This window comes from Onthophagus taurus, chromosome 6, assembly GCF_036711975.1.
Source record: "Onthophagus taurus isolate NC chromosome 6, IU_Otau_3.0, whole genome shotgun sequence".
NCBI classification, from domain to species: Eukaryota; Metazoa; Arthropoda; class Insecta; order Coleoptera; family Scarabaeidae; genus Onthophagus; species Onthophagus taurus.
In genome coordinates, this window is record NC_091971.1 from 14,068,811 (window position 1) to 14,088,697 (window position 19,887).

Here is a 19,887-nt window from a genome sequence, read left to right on the forward strand (position 1 = left end):
TGGATATATCATTCTGAGCAGATATGTAGATAAATCAACGAGTCATAGTTAATGCTGGAAAAAGGATATTGTGTTATTTAAGTAAGCATAAAGGTAATTCCGAATTAATAGGAATCAACATTTATGGAAGAAATCCAATTTTTTGGAAATAAGCAATATTTAATAAAATATTTAATATTTTAGATGAAAAATACTTAAATCAATTAAATTGAAAAAATAAGTGAAAGAAACAATTCTGTTAACGGTTTTAAATAATATAATGTTATTTGAAACAATAATTACATTTGTTCAGAGTTAAGCTCTAAGAAGCGGTCATTTTTAATGACCGTGACGGTGATATTCTGAGTAGAGCTCTAAGTACCGTGCGAAGATTGCTTTCTCGAATAGCTTACGGGGAAGATTTTGAAAAGATTTCCTTGTCGTATGTCACGATTTAAATTGACAAGCATAGTTAATAGTTTAATAGTTAAAAAAACTGTTGATGAATCGTTTTGGAGACATCGAAAAGAGAAACACCGACGACGAAGACAGCTACGAAATAAAATAGAAATAACAAAAAAGTTTGATGAGCTTTTGATGGAGTCTTTACTTAGTAGAGAGAAACTTTTTACGTTCTCCTTCAATTTTCCAATTGCAAATTACATGCAAATTGATACAATTACAGATGCATCTTAGGAAGAATGAGACGGAGATAGTGTAGTACGAGCACCTAACAACCTCTTTCCATCCTAAAAGTCATTTAACCGCTGAAAATTCCATTTCCTATTCTACTCTACGCTTTAAATTCCTCTTTTTAATTTTATATTGCATCCAGCGCAATGCAAAACTCGTACAACCGTGACGTCTTTCTCCCGACAGACAGGATTGGATTTTTACTGCAGGGAGTATTTTCCGAAATACGAACTTTAGGTTTTATGGATCCTTCGGTGCGGGAGATGTAATAAAGTTTTCCGAACAATCGTTATTTTAAAATTTGTTGGCGAGATATTCTGGTATTAATAAATTTAGAAATTCAATATGAATTTTGAAGCGTTATTAAAATGACCCATTAAACCTTAATTCATTCTTGAAATAAAATGGTTTGTGTGCCGTGATCAACGTTATAAAGGAAATTGGAAGAATAATCGAAGTTTTTTAAAGGTCTCATTATTTTAAAAGGCTCCTGCAACGCTTTGGGATTAACGAAAACTATATCGGTAAGATTCAAAGTCAGTAAAGCTTCCATCGACTAATCGATTGAGAAGTTTTTACTTTAATAATTGGAAGCTATTTCGAATACTAAATGAAACTTTAGACATTACAAAATTTGTTTCGTGCGGATTTCAAACTTTAAAGTTTTTTTGATAAAGTCAAATTTGTCATGTTAAATTAAAAACGAGAAATGGGGCGAAATGATGTAATAGAAAAGGAATTGGGAATAAAGTACATATTTATAGAAAAGTTTGCTACAAACTTTACCTATCGTAACTTATCCAATATTAGAAGATTTAAACGACTGTTTTCAAGGATGAATTGTTTGAGAGTTTTCGAACTAATTGCTATTGATGAGATTGTTAATTACTTTAATGAAACAGTTTTGTTTGTCCCATTTCTTCTCTTATTACTTGGGTTGCAACGATAAACTCACCGTTGATAACTTGGAATATTAATTTGACGATAAAGCTGAGCAATGCCTTTGTGTATTACAAAGTGTTTCATAATATTGTTAGGAGTACCATTAGTACTGCAAAGGAAAACGTGTCTTTCTTGAGTTGAAGTGTAATTTGAATGAGTCTTATAACTTATAGAAATAAATAAAACGTTATGACATTGTTGAGTCATCTTATTGCTAATTTGCCGATTTAATTAACCCTAAAGCGGTTGAAGCATGTTTATGGGGCGACATTTTTGTGTTGTGTTCATTCCATGACAATCGTATGAAATTACTCCTAAAGCTAAATTTAAGATGTTTGTAGGAGATATGTCTTCTTGGAATGTTTTTGAGGTGCGCTAGCTTTATTAATACAATAACTCCGGTTCAAACCCCTGCTATTCTTTGTACTCAACCACAGATTCTCAGACAATGTTTAGATAGTGTCATAGATGTGTCATAGATAGATCAAGAAAGAAGAGTACAGCAGAAAAGTATACAAAATGTACACAAAAATCTAGGTTAAAAAAGTAAAGCATGATAAAAGTACAATAAAATTAACAAGAGCTAACCACAGCAAGCAATATTTTACAACAAAAAACGCACGATTTCCAACTATGGCAATGCATTGGCAAGCCCTCCAAGTCATCAAAATTGTTTATCAGATATTCATCAATGTTATAGAAACTTTTAAACCCAAGTTTGGGTCTACCTTGGTTAAGGTAGAGCCTTGTTTTAGTTCTAAACTGCTTAGCATGCCTAGACATGCTCGGGCAGCACATTGATCAACTTTTGGCATAATAGTTCACGCTATCTCTGCACTGAGAGAAATATATTCTTGAACGGAGATTATTATTCTTGGCTAAAGCTTATCATATTCTTGTGTATCCACAAGATCATATTATTGAGTGAAGAAAAGCCACATATTCTCAAAGCAAGTATACAAATATTCTTGATTTTCAAGAAAACGAATTCTTAGTGAAAGTAAATCAATAATCTTGAAGAAGAGTATCTTAGTGTTGCGTCAACAATCCCATTTTCGTATCGAGAATAGATTTCTTAAGTTAAGAATAACGTATCTTTCTTTTTAGAAAAACTTATTCATGTAACAACAATCTTGTATAATTCTTCATTTGTGTATTATAAATTATTAATATTCATTTTTGTTTTCTTTTCACCTGGGTAATTCAATTAAACAAATTTTGCACTTAAAGGTGAAATGTGTTTATTATCACTCTACCGGTTTCGCTCCTTTCGGAGCATCTTCAGGAGTTCCTAAAGTTATTAATTTTACAACACTTTCTATTATTATATAATTTTACATTTTAACTTACGTCAATTTTTTGAACAACTAAACATGTATGTGATACTTTATTGAATTAATTTACTATTAAAATGTTAATCTCTAAACATGTGCTATCATACATCACTTTTTATTATATTTTAGGTTATGTTGAAACTGTCAATGGTATATTTTCTATTTTAATGTTGGTAATCTGTCAAATGTGATTGTCGTGTATTGAATTTAAACTTTCTTGTTTTGAATAGGTTGATTTTCAACAGGTTAAAATGAGGTATTACAACATAAACATATTAACTCCCTACATCAAACACACTGAAAAATATAATGGTACAGAGAGAGCAGCTATTTTTAGAGTTCGGGAGGTTTTCGTGGAGGTGTGTATGGTTGTTTGAGATAGGTATATAGTGGTCTTCTTGTAGGTATAATTTGTTCGTTTAGGCATGTTACATCAGGGCACTTAACATTTAACTCAAAACATGAATTTAACGAAGATAAAAACTCTAGAATCCTTCATCATATCAATAAAAGTTACTATTTAGAAATAATGGAAAACTATGAAATTAATAAATTCCTCAACAACTGCCCCATTTAATTATAAATTATTGAGGTAAGAGTGAATTTTTTGATACAAAAAATTGATATTCTTCGATGCTAACAATATTTTTGTTTTAACAGTATCTTAACTTGTTTCTAAGAAATATATTCAAGAATAAATTTTTCTTAAAAATCAAGAGTAATTTCTCTCGGTGTGGCTCTCACTGTACGTGTAATATTTATTTCATTATCGTTATTATTTCTAGTACGATAATTATGTTTATCTACAACTATTGAATTATCTATTCGTTATACATTTGATTTTTGACGGGTAATGACACGCATTACCCATGACTGACAAAGTGTTGAATAATGAAGCCATTATTCCACAGTTCTGACACGGCCTACTAATCAAAAAAATAAAATATTAATAGAAATGACACCTTTCTTATATTGAGGTTATGTCTGAAATGTCTATCAAGTTTATTTTTTTCCTTTTTTTGATTTTTTTTTCAAAATTAAATAGTTGTAGATAAAGTATAGTATTCAACTTGCGTATAATGGATGTTACCCACTCAGATTACACTTCTGCAACTTCATCTTCGTGGGTAACTGCCGCCATTATACGCTTGTTGAATAATATACTATTATCTACGACTGCTTGGATAAGTCATCATTACCGCACTCATTTGAGGTGATTTGAGTTACGTAATGAAGTTCATTATCGCACTGGTTTCATTACGTAACGCATTTTTAGCCCAAACAGAACAGACTTAATTTATTGAAACGAGCAACAATACAAAAGGAAAAGTGCTACCTATTAAAAGAGAAACAGTACTATTTATTATAAACATAAATTGCACTTATTCCAGATGAGTAAACATGTTATTGAAACTGACATTCATTCAAAATTGTCAACAATCATTTCAAAATATTTTTATAAATGTCAAAATAACCTTCTTAAAGAAATTGATTTTTAAATAATTTTTAACAGTCGTAGATAAAATGTTGTATATCACACGTGGGCTAGAGCATAATTACAGTACTCGTGTGATTACACGACTTGGTCTACGACCTCGTCGTGCAATTCTCCGCACTCGTACAGTAATTATGTTTCTAGCTCACTTGTAATATAAATAACTATTATCGCTTATATTACGATATGAGGTTGAATTATTTTTAATGTATTGCAGACATTCTAGAACACACGGAATAGTCAAGATATTCTATTCAGTGAATTTTGCTCTGCAACATTCGGCAAAACGCAAATCAGTCATGACTTAAGCATCTCTTTTGCATTCAAAAATCCTGGCCAACGTGACCAGGGTGACCCCAACATAGAATGGCGTAGGATATCTATGGGTAGAAGTACCCATAATAAGTGACACAAATACACTTATTCAACATCTTAACCAATCTCAGCACATAACCCTTCCACGTTAGCTTGGAATCAAGTATCACTGCCAGATATTTAACCGGCTGAGTGTGATTTCGTGGAATTCCCCGTATAGTTTCCAGAAGATTTCCGCATATTCCGTATACCCAATTCTCTCCAAAATTTATTCTTCCCACATCAAAGCTTTTTGGTATTACCGTTTGGTAATTTCTATCTATTTTAGATGTTCTTAGAAACTTATTTGTTCTCTGTATTCTGTTTATTTCGTCTTGGTCTTGTACTCTCTTTCTCTTATTACAACTAATTTTTTAACCACTTAAGCATCTTAAAACATGCCAGCTACTGCTCGACCGATACAATTCTTTAAAATGGGATTCTGAAGTATTTGTATACAATTATCTCTTCAATTTCAATTTCCTTTTATTTTTTTTATTTTTTCTTCTTGGTATTTCTAAATCATCTCCTCCAACACGTATTTTTGAAACCACCAAAGTCACCAAGCCTCTATATCACACCGACAACTGATTTATTGAAGCGATATGAGTTATCGCAATTCACATATGCTTAATAAGCCGATTAATTTAGTTTAAGAAATATTAAATTTATAATTAAGCTTCATTAAATACAAACGCCTTAATCATCTAGAGAAATGTTTATTTACTTGAACCATCGCATCAAGATTAGAGAAGGACACCATAAATAAACACCATTTGCTTAGCCGTTTACATAGCCGTTGAGATGCTTACCAGATAATAATAAGGCGATAACAAGTCTAATGAAGTTTGGGTTACTCTTGTATGTTCAAACAAAACGATGATTACGGTATGAAATAGGTTTCTAGAGGATAGCATTTTCTATAGTTTTCTTAGTCTGATTCTGGACTTTAGGAACACCGTAAAGTTTCAAACAGTTTTTTCTGGTGTAGTTTTAGAATTATTGACCCTTTTTTCCTGAAGTGTTTACTTGAAAATTCAAATGACAAACATTTAGAGAAAGAAAAACTGAGATCATTAGGAATTAGCAAAAACCGTCAGTTAACGAATGCATAACGTTGTCCAGTCATCTTTAATTTTTGAGTTAGCTGGAGTTTGTAATCCATTGGAATAGACAAACCAAAGTTTTCTGTGTAACTTGTAGCTATGGAAGAACGAATTAGAATCTTTACTTCAGTAACTAGTTCCAAACATCCGAATTTGTTGATTAAATCGATTTGAGTGAGGGGATGCTTTATAAAGTCCGAAAGCAGTTCGAATTTTACAAATGGTTTTAGTTGAAATTATATCGTTTTTGTAGTGAAGTCAATTACAATGTGTTTTTCAAATATATATTGACCTATTTTTCTGTAGACACCTACAAATTTCACCCAAACAAGAGTGCTAAATTTAAAATGACAGCTCTTAATGGAAAATCCGTTCACGTCCACGCTTCATTTGGAATTCCATCACTCTCTGTTACTATATTTTTCTATAATCATTCTTTTCTTTGTGACATTCGTTTTGATGGCATTTCTATTAGTGCATTATAAAATTTGTATATTATTCATTTCTCGATCTTTTCTGAGTTGTTTATTTTAATTTTTGACACTAACTGAAATATCTTGATATAAAATTATCTTTCAATACAACCGCTAGAGATACTCGTTTTTGCGCAAATCATTGAAATAATAGAACAAAGCAAACAAAAACTTCCGATACTGTTCTTTTCAAAGAGTATGATGTTTCTTACAATTAGTACAACTCTTTCACCAATGCTAATACGGCCTTCAGTTCCGATGTCGTAACAAATCACAAAATAATGAGAAAAAATGCGAACAATACTATCGAATAATCAGAATACTTATATCGCAAATTTTCGTTAGAACACATTGTTACAAATGTATTTATCTGAAATCTTATTTTTACAAGTTCACCTTTAGAATTAGGGAAGGTATTAAAGTTCTTAGTTAATTATGCTATGCAAAGTCTATGAAATATTCACACTATTTCTGCTTCAAAAACGATGTTTTGGAGTAACTTACATTATTTATGCGCAAAAGGATTTTGACAACCTTCGTACTACAAATATTTTCAGAATCAGTCTTTGAGAGTACAACAAATATTTACAGAGAATCTGAAAGGTTTTCAATACACTCTACAAAGCTTTTTGTGTTAAAATGAAAACAAGATGATGTTGACTTTAGAAGGGAGGATTATTTGAAAGCTACGTTAAAAGCTCTTTTATAAAAGAAATAGAAGTTATTACATTTAACAACTTTATTTCGGTATTTAATAATTAAATGGGCTATTTAGAATATTTATAAGAAAATTTTATCCCATGTTCCATCGCATCGTTTCTTTTTTACTATCTAATCTTAGTAAGTAGGTATGCAAAATTCACAGAACCGTAACATCTTGCCACAAAATCATATCAGCATTCGCCTCGGTGCTTTTTCGAAGTATATATACGAACGTTTGTGCATCGAACCGTTGAAAAGCTAAAATGAAGTTTCCAAAATCCACTCGTTCCTTTAAATGGCTGCGCAAGGAAAACCAAATATGTACAATGCGAAAATGTAGAAGTTGCCTTTTAAACTATAGAGATAGAGAAGCTATATATTCGTATACAGTAAATATTTACTCTTTAAAGCGCTAATTTTAGTTACTTCAGAATATCACGATTGCGAATGATTTGTTGAACCGTAAAATTATCTTAATAAAGTCTAGGTACTATAAAATTTCACTTCGATGGTTTTCTGAGAAACGTAACACGAAATCCGTTTTGATTGAAAATCCAAAATGTAGTTTCGAAAAGCTCGTCGCTTTAAATGGCATGCGGAGACGTGTCAAGCATAAAACAAATATGCGCAATGCTGAAACTGGAAAGTTGTCGCTTTCGAGTTTAAAATGAATGTAAAATGACGGCTTTGCATACAAACATTGGAGTTTTTGTCATAGGAACTTCAACCGGATATTAAAATCGTAACCTAAAGTATTAAATCTTTTGTTTTAAAAATTTGCAAAACTTTGTTTCGTATTATTTTGAAATGAAATTGTACGGTCATGCATCGGTTGGCTTAGAAACTCAAAATGTACTTTCCAAAAGCTCGTTACTGCAAATAGTTATAGGATGCTTGGAACATAAAACTAATGTACAGTGTTACAGGTCGGTGACGTTAAAACGGAAGGGAGAGACGTTGACATATTTAACGAATAAACTTTGTTATAACATTACAAAGCGTACTAGTTAGAGTTATACTAGTTAGATTTATAAAGTAACATTGCATATTCTTTAGTGCGATTTTCTGTTAATAGGATAAAGTTTTTCAGTCTTGCATATGCTTTGTTTCATTTTTTATTAATATGATACTCCCACTGAAGTTTTTGGTCCAAATATATTGCCAGATGTTTGACGAGAAGATGCTGTCTTAAGGAACTTAGTCTTGATGGGTTTTGACTCGGATTTATAAGCATTAACTCAGACGTAAAATTTTCTATCTTCCAAAAATGAGAAAATTACTGCTTTAAGATATATAGTCATACTGAGGCAAAGGCCTCTGCTATGTCTAAAAAGGCACTCTTTAATTTCATATAATCACTCTATTATTTCTGTCACTCTTGTGAGTCGATGTACTGTTGAATGACCAATTTTAAACCGATATTGAATGCTAGGTGAGGGTAATTTTAGATTACAAGCGTTTAAAAATTAGTTTCTTTAAATGTCTACCCATAGTAAAAAGTAGACTAATTATTTTCAAGTTTTCAATTTCTCGTTTATTTTTGCCAGGATTCCTAAACATTAATATTTCAGCATCTTTCCACGTGTTAAGAAACTATCCCAGATTCACAGAGATGTTAAAAATAGAGATTAATACATTTAAGGTAGATTTTTGATCATAGAATTCGGGATAAGGTCGTGACTTATAAAGGGGATTAGCTGCTTTTTTAAGTTCTTCAGGTATGGTATGATCAACAGTGGCTTTATTAACAGGAAAATTAGCTTCTTTTGCTGGTATCAGTAGGATTGTTGGCTCAAAATCCCCAAATTTAGTTTTTACTACTTAGGTCTCCTATTAGCATGGTAGTATGGTCAGAAGAAATCTTAGAACTGATGAACACTCGAAGACCTTACAAAAATCTAAATGAAGCGAAATATAAAGAAACAGAAAGAATCATCAAAAGACACATCACGAAAACGATAGACGAGTGAATGAACAGCAGATGTGAGAAAACATGACATTTTTAATACATACAAAAAGGTAAAGGAAGTCACAAATATGAAGGAAAGATTCACTACAATGACTTTAGCAGATGATAATAATCAAAGTATCTAGTACCTAGTCCAGAGGATGTAGGATGTATATGAGAAAAATAGATTTATTAGCTCATTGATGACGAAAGAACAGAAACGTAGATGAATGTAACATAAGAAATAATACTTGACATACTAATATCAGAAGTTACAAAAGCAGTTAACAAATGATAAAACTTATAAATGAAGAAAATATTTAGACCTTAACGCTGCTTACGAACAAAATATATAGCACGAGAACCTTCCTAGAAGACTGACTCAAATTAACGTACTTTGCGTCGTGTATCGTGATGCACGTGCAGTGCATCAAGGCTATGTACTTTTTCCACTATTATTCAATATATGCTCTGAAAAAAAACTTTCGAAATGTTGTGACCAGGGAAGGGGATACTCTAGGGTTAAAAATAACATAAACAAAATAAAAGTAATGCTGTAACACGTATGCCATTAATATTCGTATCTACATCAGCACGTTCGATACCGATTTGTGAAAACGTACATCTATTAGTATTGTTATAGGGAGTAGAAGCACTCTTTGAATTAATGGTGTAAGGCAGATAGAAGCCTTAAATATGGGTTTTCCAAAGAATCCTCATCATCCGTCATCAGTAATGAGGTGATAGAAAGATGGGAATTGACAGATAATTCTTAAATATGCTAAAAACTCGGAAAACAAGTTATCTAGGGCATATTTGTAGAGAAGGTTGAAAGAAAAAGGAGTCCAAGGAAGAGAAAATGCTCGTGGTTGGAGAATGTAAGGAACTAAACAGGCTTGGGGTGTCCAATTCATTACTAAGAACAGCACAAAATACAGAGCACTTTGCCAAAATTATTACCAACATCCAGTAATGGAGAAGGCACCTTAAAAAGAAGATTAGAATTGGTGTTGATGAATTAAACATCGTTCAAAATCTCTTTTATCCCTTTTAAAATTTTGCTGTTTATTTGCACGTACATGTAATATTCATCTTGTTTTTATTTAGCAGATTTTTTACTGTAGCTTATGGATTAGTGGTGTAATAAGGTTTTTTTATGAAATTCAGGATGATATCAGATAAAGTTGTGGAATCGGGAAGGTTGTGCTTTGGCAGAGTGTGCTTTGGCGTAAGAAGGATAGATAGTAGAGGATGTTAATTATGTTAAAGTAAATACGAAATTGTTGGTAAATCGGAAATTAAAATAGCTAATAGTGCTTTGAGGTAGTCATATAGCCATACTGGGTCAAAGGCCTTTGCTACATCTAGAAAGATAGCTATTGTGTACTATTTACTTGCATATCGTGGCTCTATTATTTCTATCTTGTTAATTGATGTATTATTGAATGACCAATATTAAACCTATATTGAATGCTAGGTATGACTGTCATTTTGGAGGGTAAGCGCTCAAAATCAGATTCTCAAAAAGTTTACCCATGGTAGGATACAGACTAATAGCTCTATGATTTCCAATTTCTCGTTTAATTTTGCCAGGTGTTGGGAAAATGTCCCAGATTCATGCAGATGTTAAAAATGGAGCTTAATATATTTAAGGTAGATGTTTGATCATAGAATTCGAGATAAGGTCGTGACGAGAAACTTTTCCGGTAGGTAGTAGACTTTATTAATAGGAGGATTAGTTTCTATTCCTGTATCAGTAGGATTGTTGGCTCTACATCTCTAAATTTGGTTTTTACTACTTAGGTCTCCTATTAGCATGGTAGCATGAAACGCAGAAAATCACCAGAAGACACATCAGGAAAGCGAAAAAAAAGTGGATGAACATGATCACTTTAATACATACAAAAAGTAAAACAAATATGAAGGAAAGATTCACTACAACGACTCTAGCAGATGATAATAATCAAATAGCAACTAGTCCAGAGGATGTATATGGCAAAAATAGATTCTGAGCTCGTTGATGACGCAAGAACAAAATCGCAGATAAATGTAACCCAAGATATAATATTTGATATACTAATATCAGAAGATAGAAAAGCGGTTAACAAATGATAAAACAAAATATATAGCACGAGAACCTTCCCAGAAGACTGGCTCAGATCAACGTTTGTACCCATACCCAAATAAAGCAAATAGATGCTCACCGTTTAGGTTAATAATTCTAATGAGTCACATCCTGAAAATATTACTCAGAGTCGTAATCAATTTGAATTCCGTATGGGACTTGGTACAAAGGAAGCACTGTTTGGCCTTCAGACACCGCTACAAAAGTGTTGAGATTACCGCAATAACATATTTTTCTGCATTGTCTGTGTAGACTATAAAAATGTACAAACCTGTATTGGAAACAACTGGTATCGATCAAAATAAATGATGATCCGATAACAGACACGTGGATAAGAAGAGGAGTGCATTAAGGTTATGTACTTTTTCCACTATTATTCAATATATGCTCTGAAAAAAAACATTCAAAATGCCGTGACCAGGAAAGGAGATACTCACTCTAGATACTCTATTATCGGTTTGCTGAATAACAAACGATTTTGATCACGAGGTTGAAGTGCGAGCTCGTGTAGAATATTCCAGATCCACTTTTCAAAGAATAAAGAAACTCCTAGCAAATTCCACCTTATCACTGCATGTTGAATACTGATTTGTGAAAACGTACATCTATTTAGTATTGTTATAGGGAGTGGAAGCACTCTTGGAATTAATGGTATAAGACGATAGAAGCCTTATATGTGTGTTTTCGAAGAATGCTGAAGATCTTTTAGACGGAACACGTCATTATTGATGAGCTGATAAGAAGGATGGGACCTGACAGAGAATTAATTCTATGGTAAAAACCATATTTGAAGATAAGGTTGAAAGAAAAAGAGACCCAATAAGAAGAAAATGGTCGTGGTTGAAGAATGTAAGGGATTGGATAGACGTGGACACCAATTCATTATTAAGAGCAGCACAAAACAGAGAACACCGAAATTATCACCAACGTCCAGTAATGGAGAAGGAACCTTAAATAGAAGATTAGCATAGTTGGTGTTGATGAATTAAACATCGTTTCAAAATCTCTTTTACTCAGTTTAAAATTTTGCTGTTTATTTGCACATACATATAATATTCATCTTGTTTTTATTTAGCTGATTTTTAATGTAGTTTTTTATGAAATTCAGAATGGCATCAGATAAAGTTGTGGGATTGGGAGGTTATTCAACGAGTTGTAACTACTTGCTTTCTTGTAGTTTAAATGGTAATAGTTACATGAGGGGAGTTGTACTTTGGCAGAGTGTGCTTTGATGTAAGAAGGATAGATAGTAGAGGATGTTAATTATGTTAAAATAAATACGAAATTATTGGTAAAAACATTTTACAGAGATACTTTACTTTTAAAGATTTTGTTTGCTTAATTATAATATCCCACTGCAAACAGCCGAGGTAATTAATGTTGACATTAAAATAGCTAATAGAAAAAGCTAATACAAAAGCTGATTAAAAGGAAAATGATGACGTAATTTCGAATTAAAAGTTTGAAATTAAAATTAAAATGAAAAGTTATTAAATCCGACTCTTTTACGATATCTATATCTAAAACAACAACGATACTACGGAGTGATTTAAAATTCCAATCCCATAAGGAACAATTAAATAACAATTAAGGTGTAAAGAAATGTCAATACACCCTCATGTGTACATGAGAACGTTTTGTAATGTCAACTACCACGGGAGATCGTGCGAACAAATTGGCCATTGTTAGGTTGAAACCATATACTGTTGAAACTCAGCCGACTTTCAACTATAATAGTCGTTCGACAGTCGCGCCGTTTGTAATTGCAATTTTAAAATTTAATCGCTTTCACCGCTAGCTGTAGCACCAACATCCAACCAAGCACTTAAAACCACAACTGTTGAGGAATATTTTTTTAACGATCACCGAGTCTAAATTTAAAAATAACAATAATAATAATAGTAAAAAAAAAACTAGATTTGTGTAAGAGGATTTATATGGTTTTTTTTCTTTTGTAATTGCGAAAGGTTACGAGTTTGGCGGTGAAAGTTGTAATAAATGAATTTAGGTAATTAAACCGAGAATTTAAAAATCTAAACCGGGTTTTTGTATCACGAAATGTAGAACTTCTTGTTAAAATTGTGTTGAAGAAACATAGCGGGTTTACTAAAGTATCTGTAAACTGGTAGAAGCGTAACTTGGTAAAATCAGAGAGTTATTATGGAAATGTGTTGCAAAACAACTTCTTGGGAAGCTTTATAAATCTTTCTCGCGAACTTACGAAAGTACCAAATAATCTTTTTACTGGGGAGTTAATTTTAATAAAGTATTACACCAACAAAAGTTTTATACTTTAAAAGTTTTATTTTTATTTTCTTTGGTATTTATTAATTGCTATATTTATTACTCACAGCTGTCAACACATTTAATTAATTATTATAAATGATCTGGCTTTCGTTCAACTTTCTTCGTAAAAAAAATAAATAAATCAGCACGTGATGTTAAAATTTTTTATTAATCAACTTATGATTCATTCTTAACCAATTTGATAATTTTTCGATTTTTTTTATCTTTTAAATTTAATTTCGAAACTAAATTAGTAATCAATTACACGAATTTATTATCAATTATTATCGATTTAAATTTTTAAATAGAATTGATTAAAATAATCGAACCGCAATTTCAATGTAAAACAATTTAATCGTCATAGGCTGTAACGTTTCTATTCATAAAATTATTAATAACTCGTCATGTGTGCGATTCGAAAATGGGTTTGCGAATTTCCAATTAACCATTTAAGCAAAACCAGGTCATCACGGACATTTGTAAACTTAATTGTATCATTATTAATTCGTTTCGACCGTGTATAATGTGTTAACAAGAAAATTAAACTGAGTATGTCGAAATTGCAAGAAAAGATAATTCTCTATGGAGCGTATGACTATAAAGTAAATACCGTTGCGGGATGGTATTTACTGAAAAATAATAATCGAAGAGAGGCTATAACTTTCTCGTAAATCTTCACAATTTAATTTTTTTAATTTATCTTTTATTGTTTATGTTTTATTTCGTTTGTTTCATTAGCTAAGTTTCTTAACAATATAACGAAAGTATGTAGAATAATATCATAGCAAATATGACTTCTATTGTTGTATATTTTAACAAACTTTGTGATTTGGAGATTTTGACAATCATTTCTAATTTCCTAAGTTTCAAAATTTCATTTCTATGTGGAATCCCCCAGAAGAATATAGAATGGTAAATAAATCTGGAGACTTCTGACATATTAGTCCCAATCAAAATTAATTCGAGTGTAATGAGTAACTTTATATATCTTATAATTAAAAGAAATTTCTTTCAAAAATCTCCCAATAAATCCACACCGAGCATTAATGGCCTTGATTGTTTATTTCGGGGATCTAAAGTGGTGTTTCGTGACTCCAATTAGGAGTCTTGCATGTTTTATTGAAAACGCTATTAACGGGGCTTAACACATCAAGCTATAAAATGTATTCCGATTTTCGAAATTACGATTTGTCGATTGTCCTTGAGCATTTCTAAATGACTTAACAAGATTTATGTTAAAATAATGTGATGTCTTTATTTTAGTATTTAATGTTCTGATTCTATTAGTACTGTCATTAATTTTGTTAATAGAAAATGTTTTTTTATTCTGCCACGAATTTTATTATAACTTGAAGATTTCGATAATGCACAATAAAATTCTTGTGCAACGAACTCTAACGAGTTGGAGTCTACATAGCAGAGGGTGTAGACATTACAAGAATCATCAGTAAAGAAACGTTTTCTTTGGGATCAATTTTGACTTTTATCACAAACATAAAATTGAATACTATGTAGTGCCAAATCCAAATCGAAAGAGAGTGACAAGATTTCTTGGCAAGAATTGATTTAGCTAACCTCTCAAGTTGGAAACGTTTAGAGATCTTTGTCAATTTTTGACCCCTCTCTGTTTTAAAAGTTTTCGCATAAAAGTGTTTTCTTTACATTTTGGCATACTTAACTAAAGTACATTATCATATTGAGTGAAGTTGCATTTTCTCTATTAGAAGCAAATACTTGCAGATCTGTCTCATTTTTCTGTTTTTGTTTTGTAAATCTATCGGGTTAATTTTGTTGAGTTGGACATTTTCTCTTTCATGTTATCATGCAATAAAGCACAAAAAATCCTCTGTTGGAGCAAATTAGCACAGAAATAATATCCACTTTTATTGATGAAGTTCAGATACCTTTTTGGAGTTCTAATTTGTCCGATATAGTAAAGGGAACACTTCAAAGTGACTATCTGGCAACTTACATCAATACAAACAAAGTTTTGTTTATACAGAGTGTCCCACGACGTGACTGCCATAGCTTAGGAGTGTGTTACTGGGGTGATTTCAAGTAAAAAAATGTCTAATGAACATACACCCAAAACGCTATCGTAACCGAGCTACAAGCTGTTGATTTTGTTATTATTAAAAAGTCCAGGTGTCTGTGAATGATAATTTGGTATTTATTGTTCAGCAGTTCCTTGGCCAGCAAGGTTTAATCCCCTAGATTATTTTTTATGGGGAAGACTGAAAAGTTTAATTTATGCAGAAAATATTGAAAACAGAGAACAACTAGTAGCTAGAATTATGGATGCCGCAGAAACTATTCGTGCTGATTCTAAGATTGTTAGCAGAGCTACCACTTCAATTCTAAGAAGAGCTAGACTATGTATACAGCAACTGGGTGGACATTTTGACCAACTAATTCAATAAAGCTGTTTTGTAGCTCGGTTATGATAGCGTTTTAGGTGTATGCTCATTAGACATTTTTGACTTGAAATCACCCCAACAACGCACTACCAAGCTATGGCAGTCACGTCGTGGGACATGCTGTATATAACCATCAACACGATTAAGGTCAACCTACGTCAACAAAAATAATAAGGTAATATGTCAAGCATTCCTTAACCTTTTGCGGCACAGTATTTCATAAAGGAATCAACATACTTAAAATTTTTATCTATAGATACATTATTTTTGCAACTAATCCACGCTGCACATACGTGTAGTAATACACTATTTATTCATCTGACAGAAGAAATAATTAATATGTATTATACTTAATTTGTATGCTATTTAACAAAGGAGAAGTTTAAGGCCAACACTTCAGCAGAAAATAAGAAGTTTTATGTTATTAATTTGCTTACACAGATTATCTTCGTTTCACGATCATTTCTTTGCATATCTAGAGTTGGGTGATGATTTTATAGAATCAAAAATTAGTGGAAACCTAAGTTAGCTACTAACTAGATTTTTTTTTGCATCAATATTGCATCAAAACCAAGAAAGAGAACTTAGAAGAAAGATAAGTTAAATATCCGCCAATATCTATCCATAACAAGACTTAAATATTTGCAGTTTCAGAAAAAGCTTGTTATCCATCATCAATATTTATTCCATTAACTCTCGCCACAGCACAATTATGGTCTGATCAAAAGCAAGGTCATGTGCTTTACCATATTTAAGCAAAAAACAGTTTTTCTCTGCAAAGAACAATACAATTTCTAAGTCGGCATTAATGATTTTATGTAATGTATTGGCTAAATCGAAGTATATGCGATGTAAGGAACTCAAAGCAATTTTGGAACCTAATACAAGCCATTGTAATTGAAATGATGTGTTAAATAGGTTGTTATAAGACGCAAAGGATTTTCAACAAGATTCATGTAAATCAGAAGCCATCGTAGTAAAGAGAGTAAAAAATAGCCTGAGTTCTTGATGAAATAAAGCTAATACTGGGAGAATCCCTTGATTAGGAATAATAATTTTACTGGTACAAAATTCTTTCAACTACTTTTTAAGGATTCTCTTAAACATGGTTGAATATGTTAACAATATACATGTTTGATGTAAATCTGTGTGATCATTTAACATGGTCAAAGAACATAAAATGAACAATCTTTCTGAAGGTTACCAATCATTAAGGAGATTTTTACCTTTGAGACTGCAGCTCTATACAGTTGGTTCTTAGGTTGGCTACTATTTCATCAATATCATTGATGATATTGATAGTTTTGTGGTATATGATTAATAAGTAAAGCTGATATCATTAAATTCAAACTAATGGCCGATAATTATATGATATGAGGTAATACTTAATTTGATTGGGGCTTTCGTTGCCAAAAGTTCTTGTTGTATTGCGCTGCGTTTACCCACCATACTAGACTTTGTTCGCCCGACAAATAATACCAAATCATGATATCAAAACCTTATTAAGAATTTCTCTAATTTATATCATTATTGTGCATCGTACATTGTCAGCAAGAATAACATCGTACTTATTTTGAAATCTGTATATTCGTTGATCCAGCACAATCAGCACACATTCAACACTCTAGAACGACCTCAAAGTATACACAGCAACACAGGAAACGCTCTATAAAATCATTATCCGTCGGTATTTGGGGATAGGAATACTTACTCCGCAATATAAATCAGCAAAAAGAAAGTACAATATCAAACATCCTATGCATACATGTTTTCTGATGAGGACATAATACAACAATAAGTGGAGCGACTTTTGTGTTACAATTTTATCATAAACAATACAAGTTAATGAAAGAAATCCCAAAAAAGCTGCTATCATTAAATTTAAACTGATGGGCGATAATTATATGATACGAGGTAATACTTAATTTGATTGGGGCTTTCGTTGCCAAAAGTTCTTGTTGTAGGCCATCTATTCAGAACGTACATTATTGCGCTGCGTTTACCCACCATACTAGACTTTGTTCTCCCGACAAATAATACCAAAACATGATATCAAAACCTTATTAAGTATTTCTCTAATTTATATCATTATTGTGCATCGTACATTGTCAGCAAGAATAACATCGTACTTATTTTGAAGTCTGTATATTCGTTGATCCCAGCACAATCAGCACACATTCAACACTCTAGGACAACCTCAAAGTATACACAGCAACACAGGAAACGCTTTTACTATTTACTTCACAATATAAATCAGCAAAAAGAAAGTACAATATCAAACTTCCTATGCATACATGTTTTCTGATGAGTACATAATACAACAATAAGTGGAGCGACTTTTGTGTTACAATTTTATCATTAACAATACAAGTTAATGAAAGAAATCCCAAAAAAGCTGCCTAATTTAACGAAATTTAGAGGTGAAGTTACAATTTACAATTTAATGAGATTTAGAAAAATCACAAAAATTTGTAATTTCATCAAACTATGCATACAAAAATCTTGGAAAATTTAAATCCAATTGATTTTTTACTTGAACTTCTTAATTTTTTGGATATACAATTATTTTTGAACTTTATTTTGCTTCGCACATCATTCAAAAGCTATCTTCTAACTTAGTTTTATATGCAGACTTGAATGTTAAAACTACACTATATTACAACGTTTATAAAAAAAAACTTGAAAAATTTTATAAATTAAGAAATGATTTGAATGGAATATTATTAATAATATAATAAGAATGTTATGGTTATAAGAAAAGTTATAATTATTTCACTTACTTCTTTTGATTTTGATTCGAACCTTTGACTTGAAGATGATCCGGCAGACAAAACTGCTTGTGTATCTCAGGTAAATTGGCAACATGCCCATTAAGCAGCGAACTATGTTGAGCTCCTATTGTGACGAGCAATCAAAAGCCCTCCAAAATCCTAAGGCAATTATCTCCCACAAATTGGAGCCTCTTAACTGTAAACCCCTTCAAAAGCTCCTTTTAACCCGCACTATTAACGCTTTATAGTTTCTCTTCAACACATCCACTTAATTACTTGAATAAATTTTTTTTGTAAGATCGTTGAGAGTCTTAAGTATATCGTTAGGTTAAGAACGGTAATGAGGGGGACTTGAATGTATAGAGAAGGTGTCCGTTTGAAGAACGCGAAAGAAATGCTGTTAGGCGACGTGCGGTATTTTGTGCGGCCGGCAATGTGCTTCTTTCTTCGCGGTTTAATAATGCACTGACGTATAGTACACTGGCGGCGCGGTGATCGACGACGTCTTCACGGTACGGCACCGAGTGCAATAAGAAATCTAGACGTAGAAGTACGGTGTATAACACAAATGAATGGATACGAGAAAAGATATGGTGTGGCGAAGATCAATTAGTGCGAGCTTCTTGGAGGCTTTCGTGCTTTCTGCTTCGCGGGAGATTTAGAGTAACGGGAGAAAAATGTATGATTAGTTATTCTTTTGGTTAACTAGGAACTAGAAAATAATGTGTCTACACATTTATTTCTTTTTTGAAATTAACCAGTTATACATTAAATAGCTTTTAAGCAGTAATAAATCATATCGGAGGAGTTCAATAATAGCAAATTTATTATTAAGCTCTGAAACGTGATCCATTTAAATTTTAAATGAACCTGTTATGAATTGAAGTGAATAACGAATCCTATTATGCTACGGGCTGTGAATTTGAATTCGACAAAATCAACAGAAAATAAAACAGAGTACACTTCATTTTGGAACGCGTACAACATTTTTGATGAAATCCTCTTTCAGTTGTGTGCGCAACGTTGTGGGCCTAATTTCACTAATGGTCACACTAGATCGTTGTTTTCATCGTTATTACCACATCGTTCAATCTGAAAAGTTTTTCATTTCTCGCTAATGAAATTTAAATTTAATGAATTTAATTAATCCACTTTAAGAACATTTTTGTGGAAGGAATCAGTTTGAATAGGATCGTAAATTCATTGTTAAAACGTGGGATGAAGAAAACGTCGTATATTTCTAGATTTTCTAGAAAATCCCC

General features: G+C 31.9%; 2 protein-coding genes and 1 long non-coding RNA gene across 4 annotated transcripts in view; 1 reads left to right on the forward strand and 2 right to left on the reverse strand.

Moving 5' to 3' along the window:
- The window catches only part of LOC111417480 (javelin), a gene marked incomplete at its 5' end in the record, with an annotated part of 52,514 nt that extends 33,749 nt beyond the window's left edge, over positions 1-18,765 (reverse strand). Inside the window, one exon of the mRNA XM_071196432.1 lies at positions 18,635-18,765. Within this exon, the coding sequence (XP_071052533.1) occupies positions 18,635-18,765 (131 nt within the window). The remainder of the gene's footprint in view (positions 1-18,634) is intronic.
- Positions 1-19,887, forward strand: part of LOC111417477 (mitochondrial calcium uniporter) — a 101,956-nt gene that overhangs the window by 43,986 nt on the left and 38,083 nt on the right. The gene's annotated exons all lie outside the window — the stretch shown is intronic.
- On the reverse strand, positions 2,839-3,383 carry LOC111417481 (uncharacterized). The gene is made up of 2 exons (XR_002706688.2): positions 2,965-3,383; positions 2,839-2,905 (listed from the first exon to the last, which is right to left on the reverse strand). It is a non-coding gene; the product is annotated as an uncharacterized lncRNA (long non-coding RNA).